This window comes from Phyllopteryx taeniolatus, chromosome 6 (genome assembly GCF_024500385.1).
Source record: "Phyllopteryx taeniolatus isolate TA_2022b chromosome 6, UOR_Ptae_1.2, whole genome shotgun sequence".
Lineage (NCBI taxonomy): Eukaryota > Metazoa > Chordata > Actinopteri > Syngnathiformes > Syngnathidae > Phyllopteryx > Phyllopteryx taeniolatus.
In genome coordinates, this window is record NC_084507.1 from 24,743,957 (window position 1) to 24,758,827 (window position 14,871).

The 14,871-nt window shown below is 44.1% G+C and overlaps 1 protein-coding gene across 8 annotated transcripts in view; it reads right to left on the bottom strand.

Moving 5' to 3' along the window:
• LOC133480183 (adhesion G protein-coupled receptor B1-like) overlaps positions 1-14,871 on the bottom strand; it is a 274,432-nt gene that overhangs the window by 233,378 nt on the left and 26,183 nt on the right. For 7 of the 8 annotated variants that reach the window (XR_009789207.1, XM_061777927.1, XM_061777930.1 and 4 more), the window contains exon 2: positions 7,519-8,386. Coding sequence is in view for 7 of the 8 variants with exons in the window: in XM_061777927.1 (XP_061633911.1) it covers positions 7,519-8,236 (718 nt within the window). In the remaining variant the exon portion in view is untranslated. Of the gene's footprint in view, positions 1-7,518; positions 8,387-12,589; positions 13,143-14,871 lie in introns of those variants that run through there. The other variant, XM_061777925.1, reaches the window with a different exon arrangement.

Sequence of the window (14,871 nt, forward strand, 5' to 3'; positions counted from 1 at the left end):
AAATCTGTGACTGTGCTGATGCTGCATGTTTGTCAACAAATGTCCCTTCTCATCTTATTTTCTCCCAATATACAGGTATAGCTCAATCAATTGCAATATGGTAGAAAAGTCCATTTATTTCAGTACCTGTACATGACATACAGTACATTCAATAAACAAATTCCTGCATTAAAAAGATCATTTGCATTGTTTGTTCCATAATATTCTCGTTTCTCGAGATGGTGAATTTTGGGTTTTCATTTGTTGCAAGCTATAATCATAGAAACTGTACGTATATATGAAATTAAATCATGAAATATTTCACTCTGAGTCTGTGTAGTGTACCTCTAGAATGAGTTTCACTTTTTTTAATTGAACTACCTCACTAAAATATGCTTTATACACTATTCTAATTTAAGATGCACCTGTATCTATGATCACATAATTGCGGTATGGTAATATTCCATATAACATTGACAAAATATCACAATATCAAGTTTACTTTGGGATCGCCACCCTGAACTACAAAGAAGAATATTGTTGACCTCTGACACACCCATTAGCAGCGAGTGCCTTCCCCTACATGAGGAAGTGGATTGCAAACAAAATGCCGATTGCAATCAAAGGAGAGCGATCGCAAAAGAAAGCCCAACTTTTCCTCTTTTTAGGAAGAGGAGGAGGTGACACACGAGCAAAAAGGGAACGGATATAGCCATCCACCCATCCATTTTCTTTTTACCGCTTATCCTCACTTGGGTCGCGGGCCGCTGGAGCCGATCCCAGCTATCTTCGGGCGAGAGGCGGGGTACGCCCTGAACCGGTCGCCAGCCACAAACAAACAACCATTCGCACTCACATTTAGAGTCTCCAATTCATGCATGTTTTTGGGATGTGGGAGGAAAGCGGAGTGCCCGGAGAAAAGCCACGCAGGCACGGGGAGAACATGCAAAGTCCACACAGGCGGGGGGCCGGGATTTCAACCCCAGTCCCGAGAACTACGAGAACCGTGCCGGCGGAATGGGAATGAATACAAAAAGAATATCCATCCATCCATTTTCCATACCGCTTTCTCCTCACAAGGGCCGCGGCCGTGCTGGAGCCGATCCCAGCTATCTCCGGGCGAGAGGCGGGGTACGCCCTGAACCGGTCGCCAGCCAATCGCAGTAAAATAAGAATCAATGAGAGATAATAATAAAAAGAAAGAAATGTACCCCCAAAAATCTCTCTCTCTCTCTCTCTCTCGATGCTATTACAAATTGCAACTTAACGGAAGCAAATACAGTTTATGCATAGAAGGCAACGTGCTGAGAGGGCCAACTTCAAAATCAAACCTTCATACATGACTACATTGGACATCAATGCTATTTTAGGCTTTTACTTTGAAGTTCGAGGTGCCGGCGCTAAACCCTAACCCACTGGCAGCTGGCCGACGAGGTTGCGGGCATGCAGCAGTGGCCGCATTTTAAATGTACAAAACAAAATCACAGACGATCCGGCGCATTTTATCGTGGCAGCCAAAATCGCGATCACGATTCAAATTTGATCAATTGTGCAGCCCGACATTGTTCCAAATGAATGAGCAGCACCCTTAGCTTTTCGATTGTACGAGCAAACATACAGTGCGGGGGTGGGGGGGGGAGTATTTGGAGTAGTTATCCCACTTAAAAACGTCATCACAGGTACACTCCAACTGTGAAAGACTGAATATGAAAATAAATACAGGAAATAACATTTTATGATTTTTAAACAATGTTATTTGTAAATTTGTACAATCAAGAAGTTTCGTTCAATACTTTTGAATAAAACCTTTGCTTGCAAATGTTTCCTGTAGTGGTTGACTATGTTTGCACACAATCTAGGAGGTATTTTGGCTGAATTTTCCATGCAGATCTCTCATGTTTTGGGGCTGTCGCATGAACTTTGACCTCCCTTTACGGATTTTCTATTGGGTTGAGGTCTGGAGACTGGCTAGGTCACTCTAGGATCTTCAAATACTTCTTACGGGGCCACTCGTTAGTTTGTTTGGGGTCATTGTCGTGCTGGAAAACGCAGCCACGTTCCATCTTCAATGCCCCTATGGAGAAAAGGTTCTTATCCAAAACCAAACACTGTACATGGCTCCATTTGTCCTCTCCTTAATATGGATCAGTTGTCCTGCCCCCTTTGCGGAAAAGCAGCCCCGAAGCATGATGTTTCTACCCCCACGATTCACAGTGGGTATGGTGTTCTTGGGATGGCACTCATCATTCTTCTTCCTCCAAACACGGCGAGTGAAGTTGATAACAAAACGTTCTATTTTGGTCTCATCTGACCACATGACATCTGGATCATCCAGATGGTCACTGGCACACTTTAGACTGGCCTGGACATGTACTGGCTTAAGCAGGGGGACCTTTCGGGCACTGCAGGAGTTGAATCCATGATGAAGTAGTGTGTTACTAATGGTAACCTTTGTGATTTCTAGTAAGTCAAACTCTGTGGCTACAAGTGCATAAAGGATCTAACTGAACTACTCATTAAGCCCATTACACTTTTGTCTTTATACAATCATAATAACCAGGAAGTGCACATATCAATTTTGGTCATTGTTGCTTGGTGCTCTTTTTTTTTGTTTTTTTCATGACCCACTGACCTCACTGGCCTCACTGGATGTCCATTTGTAGACAAACGTTAACGACAATCTGTTACTAACAAATAAAGGAATACAAAATATTTGTGTTTGTTTAATGACCTTACAACTGGTTTTCTTTCCCCTTTTAGGTCTTTCAACATGTGCTTTACATTTTACTGCATTAGTCTTTTTCTGAGCCAGTTCACAGCTGGCGAACAGCCAATAAATACATACTCGTAGCAATAGACATGGATTGAAACACATTGGAGGTTTTCTCATACCTTTCATTCTGTATATACATGTAATTAGAGATACTTGTTTTATAATCCCATGAGGAAATGTTAATGTTATTTATTTTACATTTTTGGCAAAAGGGCAAGACCGTGACTGTGGCGGCACACACTGCCGTTAGCAACGATGATGAGGAGGAAGATGATAGGGTGGGGGGGCAGTATGGGACCACACGATCAGTTGATTTGGTGTAGTTTTGTAAGGCAGCGGTCCCCGATCTTTTTTGCACCACGGTCCGTTTGAACGAAAATATTTTGACGGACCGTTGCAACTGCTGTCCAGCAAGACAGGGACGGCCGTGCCCCACAGAGCCAACCGCGGCGCGGCATCGTCGCCAGTCCCTGCATGCGCTCAGGCACTGTCCCCGCTTGTGAGTGTCACTATTTGCAGAGAACAGGGAATGTACACCGCAGGCTCACAGCTCAGAAAGTCAAGAATCCGTTCATGATGTGATTCCACTCAATAAGCTCCCTCAAAAGACGTTTGACTCGTTTGTTTGAACGAGTTGTTCTTCAAGTCATGCGGAATAATTGTCACCTGCTTCATTTCAATTTCAAAAATTCATACATATTCATTCATCTAACACTGCCGAGCAATGTTTAGACACGATTAAAGCAAGGTATTACCCACGATAACTTCCTTACCATAAACAAGCTTCTATTTTAGCAGTCTATTATGATGTTAGTCTCAAATGTGTGTTAAGTTATTGGGAGCGGGAGATCAAGAGCACACTTCAAGCGTGCTTGATTGTCGGAATGAGTTCCCACTCGTTTGTCTGCGACGAGGAAGGTTTTCACTCCCTTTTGCGCAGAGGGAGTGGAGGAGGCTTGAGGTAACTCGATTAACTCTTCAGTTGTTGAGACCAAACAGGTCCAGCGAGATAGAGCCAGTGTCTTTCCTCAACTTTCCCTCTGAACCCTTCTCAGCCTCTTCAGTCACTCTCCTTTATTCTCCTCTGCTGATCTGTCTCTCACATCTTGATATCTGTTATCTTTACATTCATCACTCACATCCATAAACACTTTTATTCCACCCTTTGCCAGCTGATTTCCACAATAAACCATGACATCTTCCCCAGCCACTCTTTATCTTCTTCCAACAATTGAATCTACCCAGACATCCATCCTTCCAGATATTCACAGACCATTTGCTCCCCTGTTCAAGTGCATCATATGGTTCCTAATCCCTTTTGAACCTCGGATTGCAGAGTCACAGAGACATTTCCCAGGGGAGGAAGAAAAGGAAAATGAAGCTATTATGTGCTGATGTTACTTTCGATGCATATACCAACATCAAATGTAATATCCGTCCATTTTGTATACCATTGACCCTGTGCACGGTTGCAAGGAGCTAGAGCTTATCCCAGGGGACTTTAGGCTGCCGCACACCGAGTGAAGTGGCCGAACCCGTCTGAACCGAATCGGTTGGCCGCTGGTTGTGCTGCAATTCAAAAGTTGAATTGCCGGTGCACGCCGTTCCACCGTCACAGATTACAGCCAATCAAAATGCAAATCATCTCCCACGCACGCTAAAAATACATTTGCCGGCTTTAAGCAAACGGGAGTTGAAGTGCCGCCCCCAAGCCATATAACTACAGTATATAAAATATCAAATACTGTTTCACAACAATACTTAACTACAACCCCAATTCCAATGAAGTTGGGACGTTGTGTTAAACATACATAAAAACACAATACAATGATTTGCAAATCATGTTCAACCTATATTTTATCAAAAACACTACAAAGACAAGATATTTCATGTTCAAACTGATTAACTTGATTGTTTTTAGCAAAGAATCATTATCTTAAAATTTCATGGCTGCAACACATTCCAAAAAAGCTGGGACAGGCTCATGTTTGCCACTGTGTTACATCACCTTTTCTTCTAACAACATTCAATAAAAACGTTTGGGCGCTGAGGACACTCATTGTTGAAGCTTTGTAGCTGGAATTCTTTCCCATTCTTGCTCGATGAACAGCTTCAGCTGTTCAACAGTCCGGGGTCTCCGTTGTCGTATTTTACGCTTCATAATGCGCCACACATTTTCAATGTGAGACAGGTCTGGACTGCAGGCAGGCCAGTCTAGTACCCGCACTCTTTTACCACAAAGCCACGCTGTTGTAACACGTGCAGCATGTGGTTTGGCATTGTCTTGCTGAAATAAGCAGGAGCGCCCATGAAAAAGACGTTGCTTGGATGGCAGCATATGTTTCTCCAAAACCTGTTTCAGTATTAATGGTGCCCTCACAGAGGTGTAAGTTACCCATGCCATTGGCACTAACACAGCCCAAAAACAATTTGAAATGTGGACTCGTCGGACCACAGAACACTTTTCCACTTTGCATCAGTCCATCTTAGATGAGCTCGGGCCAGAGAAGCCGGCGGCGTTTCTGCGTGTTGTTGATGAATGGCTTTTGCTTTGCATAGTTCAAGTTGCACTTACGGATGTAGCGCCGAACTTTACTTACTGACATTGGTTTTCTGAAGTATTCTTGAACCCATGAGGTGATATCCTTTACACATCATCGTTTTTGATGTCAGTTTTGATGTCAGTTTTTTGTCACAGGCATTCAATGTTGGTTTTTGGCCTTGCCGCTTACATGCAGTGATTTCTCCAGATTCTCTGAACCTTTTGATGATATTATGGACCGTAGATGACGAAATCCCTAAATTCCTTGCAATTGTACGTTGAGGAACATTGTCCTAAAACTGCTATTTTCTCACGCACTTGTTCACAAAGAGGTGAACCTCGCCCCATCTTTGCTTGCAAATGACTGAGCAATTCAGTCAATTCTACCCAATCATGGCACCCACCTGTTCCCAATGAGCCTGTTCACCTGTGCCAAGTTCCAAACAGGTGTTTGATGAGCATTCCTCAACTTTTGCCGCCAGTCCCAGCTTCTTTGGAACGTGTTGCAGCCATAAAATTCTAAGTTAATGATTATTTGCTAAAAACAATCAAGTTGATCAGTTTGAACATGAAATATCTTGTCTTTGTAGTGTTTTTGATAAAATATAGGTTGAACATGATTTGCAAATCATTGTATTCTGTTTTTATTTGTGTTTAACACAACGTCCCAACTTCATTGGAATTGGGGTTGTATATTTATAATTTCTAATGTGCCTGCGCATGAAAACATGAAGCCTGTGGCCATATGTGGTACATACCATGCTGTGTCTGTACCGCGCTGAGTACGTTCAAATGAACTAGGAGCAAGCGAGACTCTTTTAAAATATCCTCACCCTCGATTTTATTCGCACCCACATTCACTCTCTTGAGCAACCCGCTTTTATGGTTTAATAAATGTGATAAAGTACAATGTACTGGATGTACAGCATCAAACGCCTACACAAGCTCGCTATTCAGGGCATCCATATATCCAATTGTTCATTGTGCTTGGGTGAGTCGGCAATTCTAATTTTTTTGCGATGAACCGTCCAATCGGGTTCGACCGCACCGCAAAGTTTGCGGCAGGCCTTTGAGAAAATGCCAGCAGTCAGTCACAGGAAACATACGGAGACAGACAACCATTCAAACTCATATTCACACCGTCACTGTGTGAGAAGTGGGAACTGCACCAACGCTACCGGCACAGAAGTCAGGCAAGTAAAACACTATCCACTGACAGTACACTGGATGGAATTAAAAAAAAAAAAAACAATCTAAAGCACCTTAAAGCCCAAACCTTTCTATTGAACTTTCTCAGGGCATGTACTCCATTGCAACTGGACTGGATTGGACTGAACAGTCCAGTTGCAATCGATTCAATGCCCTGAGAATCGAATGACCTGGATGAGTGAGAATATTCCCAGGCATCTTCCTGTTGAACAATTTTACAATCCAAGAAATAGGTGATACGAAATGAGACATGCATGATGTAGTTTAACAGAAGATACGCACAGCAACATCTCTCCTGGCTTGGTTGGTTTCCCATGAATGGCTCAGTATCAGCCCATTATCAGCCTCAGGACAGAAAGACTGGGGGGTAGTGACGGTTCAAACGAAGAGGAGGACCAGAAAAATGTAACAACAGAAAAGAAAAAAAGGAGATGGAGACAGTGAAGCCAAGACTCAACCCTCAGGCAATATTGCTGACAAAGGCAGGATAGGGATGTCAGGCTACATCCTGTCTGGAAAAGGGAGGGAGCATCAAGTAACCAACAATTCAACTTTTATCCTATTCCATTTTCTAGTTCCCCTTCTATTGTCCTCTCTTGTCTTTGTTTACATCAGCAGCTCCCCAATGACCCCCACCTCACCATCCCCCATTCGCTGAACTATCCGATATCAGCCTCTTAGTCTGCTCTATGTCGAGCTTTCTCCCAGAAGCCGATTGAGTGTCCCTGCTTGGACCGAACGGGCGCAAAATACTGTATGACCTTGCAAGGTCACAGAGCTCACTTCTACCAGATGAAATCGTAAACCATGCATCGAGGATTTTCTGATCCACTGTCTCCTTCTGACAAATGCTAATTCCCCCAACTGCCCCAGTCAATGTGATGACATTACAAATCCTTCCTGTTTTATGACTTGTGTGACATAGCTTGCATGTTGAGCTGAAATCGGTCCTGTTTCTCATTGTGACAACAGGAATGATCAAATTCAAATTTCAGCTCAATCATTTTCGACTCACCTTTTGTTTGAGCATTTTTGCCAAATTCTCCTGCTTTGTGCAAACATTTCTCCAGGTAAACTCCATTGTAGTGACAGCTGTTGGCCTCACTGTGCTGCGGTGGCGGATGCCAGCACGCGCACGGCATCTGCATTATGCCACACGGCCTGCTCGATGTGCCGGGGGCCAGGCAGTCCTCCAGCCACTGACACAGCAACTGACAGGCTGCCATGCTGGGGTTATTTTTTCCAACAAGCAGGTACTCCACTTTGAAATCGCTTGTCGTGGTTTCACCTTTCTGATGAGGACCCCTTGTCATGTGAAAAAACTGCTTGTCAGCCTCGAGGAAGGCCATCGGGGCAGAAGTGTCGCACAGCCTCACAACTTCGTCAAAGCCATCAATTCCTAGGTAGGTGTGCGTGGTCTCCAGGAAGGAGTCATATTGGAAGATACGATGCTGTAATGGCATGCAGTCCTTAGTAGGTTTTGTTATCTTGATGAAGATGGTGTAGTGCCGTGGATCAGGATTCTGCAGGATCCAGGAGCAAGGAACAGCGGGGAATACCGATGATGACAGGAAGAAGCCAAATAAACGGCTTTGTACCAATGTAGAACAGGAGTTGGACTCTGACCCTGAAGGGGATGAGAGGCACCGCTCTCCCATCAAGAGAATAGGAACAAAATACAGCATCACCACTCGAAGTGGGCAATTGGCAAACTGAAAAAGAATGTTCGACATTGTTTTAAGATAAACGGAAGGATATTCCAGATTGAATGACGACTTTTTGGGGGGGAATTGCAGAGCGAAGAGGTTTAAGAGCTGAACAAAGGTGAGAAACGTTTCCTCTCAAAGATCCATAAATGGGCAGATGGCTTCAGTCCCAGCAACCTGTGAAATCAAAGAAACAACATTACAGTTTACAGTTTCAACTGCTTATTTGGTTCTTAATGTACAAATAGTGCTAGAATGGCTTGGAATTCCTTGATGTTGAAAACCACTGATCTTTGGAATCATCATCATTTTTTAATAATAATATACAAATTCATTTGATTACTTTTGTTGTCCAAAATACTCCAATTTCGATTGTATGATTTGGACTTTTTAACATAGTATCAGGCGGCACGGTGTTCTACTGGTCAGAGCGTCTGCCTCACCGTTCCGAGGACCCGGGTTCAATCCCCGGCCCCGCCTGTGTGGAGTTTGCATGTTCTCCCCGTGCCTGCGTGGCTTTTTTGTCCGGGCACTCCGCTTTCCTGTGCAGGGTCGGTTAATTGACAACTCTAAATTGCCCGTAGGCGAACGGTTGTCTGTTTGTATGTGCCCTGCGATTGGCTGGCAACCAGTTCAGGGTGTGCCCCGCCTCCTGCCCGATGACGGCTGGGATAGGCGACCCTCGTGAGGAGAAGCCCCTCAGAAAATGGATGGATGGATGAACATAGTATCATCTGTCTTCTGCAGCATGTACTGTTCAAAGTATGTAGCTTAAAAAGCAATGCAATAAGTCATGTCATGTTTTTAACTTCTCTCCATTCGCTGCCGTAAAGGTCACTGAAAAGACATGAGACCGCACCGCCCCATTTGACTTTGTATTGGAGATGCGAGGCAATACACAACACACTGAAGAGTCGAGCAGATCATCTTTGATTTCTGAACCATGTGTTCTCATCTTTCCACCGAATATCGAGCTACATGGTGAAATATCAACCCCACTAAATATGATCTCACAACCAGTACAACCAATGAGAGATTCTAAATACATACAAATTATACAAGACTATACTATGCTGTGCTATGCTACTATACTACAGAGTTTTCCCAGATACAAGCCGCCACAAATAAATTGTGGTCACCACAATTCTTGGGGAATTGTGCCTCGACGTGCTCCTTTTGTGTGTCTGCTCATGATCCATAGCACCGATTTCCTTTCTGATGCGACTCAAACGACTTAAGTATCAAAAGGATCTTCTGGCATCAGAGCGCTGGACATTTGAGACAGTATGGATCCTTCCCCACGCAAGTGAGGCTGCTCCCGCCCGCCGGCGTCTAATGGTGTCTCGTCACAGCATGCTCTGTGCTGCTTTTGCTTGTATTTGGGTGTATTTTCGCTTGGCAAACGTCGCTCCGTGTTGGGAAAAGCCTATGCGCGGTCGTCATGATCTTCTGAGTTTAAGACGATGACAGAAGCGAACCAAAGCGACAGCAAGTCCCTCTGTTGACCCCTTTGTCCACAATTGTGTGGTTGTAGAGTTATGTAAATTATCTTTGAGAAACAAATACAGATGTACTGTATATGCAGCTGTTCCGTCTCATATCCACCATTAATATGCAGAAAGACAGTGTAAGTGTCCCACTTCACTTCATACTGTCATGGAACTCAGAAACCCACAAGTTAAGTTCTTCCTTAAAATCATTTTTACAACGTTCCAACAAAAGTATTGAGTTGTAATTTGATGCACAGTTTGGAAAACAACGCCATTGTTACAAAATGTCAAGTTCTGCTCGTTTGCTAACAAATTTTATATTCAAACGCGTTCACTCATTGTTTTTTCCCCCATCACAGGGCTCGAGACTGCAACCTTTCGTTCAGCTTGTGTGATTCAAAATGTCATCTTGTCGCATTTACGTGAGTGCATGTTTTCATCGTTGAAAGTTGCCTTGTTTCCACTGCTATCTCCTCCTCCTACATGAGAGAGAGAGAGAGAGAGAGAGAGAGGCCTGTCATGCCGTGTCAATCGTTGCTATGAATTCCATTTGAGTTAAAAGCGACCTGCTGCAATATTATTGGCTGCACTCTCGTACACGCGCACCACGCATGCGAGTCCCCGTTGTGCCTGGCCGGTGACAACCGCACATACCGATATTGACGCTGGCTCGCTACTTATTCCTTTCAAATGACAACTGTCAGCCTTTAACTCGTCTGGACTACTGGTGAGCTATCGGAGTCAAACAAATGATCAAATATATGTAAAACCTTTTTTTTTTTTAAAGATTTATTTATTTATGGAATATACCCGTTTTGTCTGCTACTGCTTATTGCGGACAAATTTCTCGTTCACAGTAACATATGTTGCAAATATGATATCTCAAGTCACAGTCAATCGAAACTATCGTAAGCCAGAGTCATGCTGTGCCTCCTCCAAAAAAATGCTGCGACCAACTGAAAAAGGCAGAAGTTAGTGTAGAGCTCCAAGAACGTCAAACAAATTAAATTCAATGATATTTAATAGTGGTGGGAGTCAATGAAAACATTGATCTTATTCATTCAAGGCTTTGTAATTCATTAATCACATTTGAATTAAGTCAAATGATGAAATACAAAAAAAAAACCAAAGATCTCTCTCTCTCCTAAAAAGGATCCAGCCAACCCTTTTCTTCTCCTCACTCGGGTCGGCGGCATGCTGGAGCCAATCCCAGCTAACTCTGAGCAAGAGGCAGGGTACAGCCTGAAATTTGTTTGCCAGCCAATCGCAGGGCACACAGAGACAAACAACAATTGGCACACAAATTCACACCAACGGGCAATCTATATGAGCAATCTATACATAAAACACGATGAACATGTCTATCAACAACTGATAACATTTTACAAAATATTCAAGTGAGCCAAGTGTCAATATAAGGAGTCGCTTGGACACGGCAAGTCTCAGTGAGAGAACTGGAGCGAAAGATGATATTCCGGAGCGCTCTTCTGTAGAATAGGAAGCAGATTATCCCTTCCTTCCAGCCCACCAATTGAAAGAGCAAAGACGTTCCATTAGCCGAGGCGCAGAGCTGCACAAATCCGTGTTCGGACGTCAGCATGCCAATCGAGCCTGCTCGGTGACCGAATCGATCCATTCGACACAAATCCAAATCGATGGAAAAATGAACAGTCACATGGAAAATGATTTCTCACTCGTGAGTTATTTTGACTCGACTGAGTGAATCCGTTCACGACAAAGATTTGGTCAAGTGCTTCGTCACTCACTCAGTTCGTGGCTCTGTAACACATTCGCTTACCGAGGGACGGTGCTATCGCGGGCCACGGTACAATCGGCAAAATTGCTTCACTATGCACTCAAATGAAAGCACGGGAACACTCACCCTCTTCCTTTTATGTTGCTCAGCTTGCTGAACTTTGGAAGTTGGGAAGGCCCGAAAGAGGAAAACAATTCTCAATAGAATGATCACACACACCCAAAGTGTTCAATGAGTTGGAAACTTGACTTGAACGAAGTGTGAGATGCTTTACCCCTGCGCCATTTAACCCATTCACTTCACCGCAGTAGGATTTGACAATATTTAACCCATTTCCGTGTTGATTGACGAACGAGTCTCGGTGCTTGTGTTAGTTGCAGTTATTTTCTCCACATTTCGCTTCATAGGCCAGAGGTCATTTTCATTCCAAAACAATAACTATGCAACATGAGACTGTCAGGTAAGAAATACTTTTAAAAGTAAGTATTTCTCGACTTTTTCTGGAGTCATATTTTTACTGAAGTAACACTCGATCACGAGTATCTTCAGATCAATGAATTGCTACGTTGTGTATTACCATCCAATTATTCCCACGATGTTGTATGCACACAACTTCTCCTTCTTAGCTCTCCCAATCTGATCGTGTTAGTATCAAGCTGTTGCTTTAATAAAAGTATTCTTCATACAAAACTGGTAAAGACCCTATTCTTAAATTTGAAAAATACCCCACTTGCTTGCTAATCCATACAATACTGTATAGATTTTGAAATTGTATTTTAACTCTCGGTCACATGGCTAACCGATATGTTGACAGGCTGTCTCCAGGTGTGTAACAACGGAAGGACTTTTCATCCTTGTTGTTACAAACAATCCTCAATATAGTGCCTAAAATTCACGAGGAACCTGAAGGGCTCACCTGTCAGAAAGATGAATAATATTTCTGTGTGCGAACCCGTGTTCCCATGCCACCTGGGTGGGGTGGTCTCTCTATGTCAATAAACAGACCAACATATGAACAAATTAGGGCTCGGGATCAGATTCTCTGAATGAATGTTCCGTAAACATTATAATGGAAAAAACTTGGAATACTCGAGTATTTTAAAAGTAAGTACTTTTGTACTTGACTGTGCTTACCTGTAGTTGTAGCAGCATGTGGTTTTCGACTCACAATGTTGCTCAGCATAGACAAGGTCTAGCCACACGCTTGACTCGGGCTAAGGGATCCAACGAGTTTGCTCTGGACTTACATTTGGGAAAAGGCTGTACCTCTCTGAGGCTGCGCGAGACAATGCTGACACGCTACAAAACATAGGAATTCCTTACAGTAGAATGTAAATATGTACTGCACATATGTATCCTTCTTGTTTGCCTACCGAGCGAACAGGTCTGCGGATGATCCCGTCAACATGGGACTGCGCTTCATCCGAGAACACCTCGACAGTGCGGGGACCTACGCGAGGATCCTGTTCACGGACTTCAACTCAGCGTCTCGCCTGCCATCTGCCAGTGGATTTACAGCTTTCTGACGGGCAGGACACAGCAGGTGAGGCTGGGGGAGGCCACCTCATCCACACGCAGCATCAGAACTGGGGCACCCCAAGGTTGTGTCCTCTCTCCGCTGCTCTTCTCTCTCTACACGAACGACTGCACCTCAACGCACCCGGCTGTCAAACTCCTCAAGTTTGCAGATGACACCGCTGACATCGGCCTCATCAAGGGCGGTGACGAGTCTGCATATCGACAGGAAGCGCGGCGGCCGGAGCTGCGGTGCGGCCGACACAACCTGGAGCTGAACACGCTCAAGACTGTAGAGATGATCGTGGACTTCAGGAGGCATCCTTCGCCACAGCTGCCCCTCACGTTGTCCAGCTGCCTTGTGTCAACCGTCGAGACCTTCAAGTTCCTGGGAATTACAGTCTCTCAGGACCTGAAGTGGGCGACCAACATCAACTCCGTCCTCAAAAAGGCCCAGCAGAGGATGAACTTCCTGCGGCTTCTGAGAAAGCACGGAGCTGCTGAGACAGTTCTACACAGCGGTCATCGAATCAGTCCTGTGGTCTTCCATCACAGTCTGGTTTGGTGCTGCTACAAAAAAGGACAAATTCCGACTGCAACGGACAATCAAAACTGCTGAAAGGATTGTCGGTACCCCCCTACCCACCCTTGAGGACTTGCACGCTGCCAGAACTAAGACAAGGGCGTGCAAAATCCTCTCGGACCCTCAGCATCCCGGTCACCAGCTCTTCCAGCTCCTTCCCTCAGGTAGGCGCTACCGATCAATGCAAACTAGAACTAGTAGACATTCCAACAGCTTCTTCCCTCTTGCGATCAACTTCTTAAACAGCTAAACTACAATTCCACTACAACATGCTGGCAATTTTTTGTCTTTTTGTCTAGAGTTTGTTGTCACATTTCTGTGGGGCCAATTCTACATTACTGGTGCACTCACTGTCGCAGTCTCACCACGCTGCACTATTTGCATATCTGTTGTTGACCAATACTGGCCACTCATGCCAGAGTCGCATCTGCTCCATTTGCACACTGACTGAGGAGTATCTGCAACATTTGCACAATCGACATTGTCCCAGATTATCGCACTACTCGCTTGAAGTCTCGGCGAACCCGATTGGACGGTTCATCGCAAAAAAATTTGAATTGCCGACTCACCCAAGCACAATGAACAATTGGATATATGGATGCCCTGAATAGCGAGCCTGTGTAGGCGTTTGATGCTGTACATCCAGTATACTGTACTTTATCACATTTATTAAACCATAAAAGCGGGTTGCTCAAGAGAGTGAATGTGGGTGCGAATAAAATCGAGGGTGAGGATATTTTAAAAGTGTCTCGCTTGCTCCTAGTTCATTTGAACGTACTCAGCGCGGTACAGACACAGCATGGTATGTACCACATATGGCCACAGGCTTCATGTTTTCATGCGCAGGCACATTAGAAATTATAAATATACAACCCCAATTCCAATGAAGTTGGGATGTTGTGTTAAACATCAATAAAAACAGAATACAATGATTTGCAAATCACGTTCAACCTATATTTAATTGAATATACTACAAAGACAAGATATTTCATGTTCAAACTGATCAACTTGATTGTTTTTAGCAAATAATCATGAACTTAGAATTTTATGGCTGCAACACGTTCCAAACACGCTGGGACAGGCGGCAAAAGAGACTGAGAAAGTTGAGGAATGCTCATCAAACACCTGTTTTGAACAGACCGCAGCTGAACAGGCTAATTGGGAACAGGTGGGTGCCACGATTGGGTAGAAAAGGAGCTTCCCTGAATTGCTCAGTCATTCGCAAGCAAAGATGGGGCGAGGTTCTCCTCTTTGTGAACAAGTGCGTGAGAAAAAGGTCAAACAGTTTAAGGACAATGTTCCTCAACGTACAATTGCA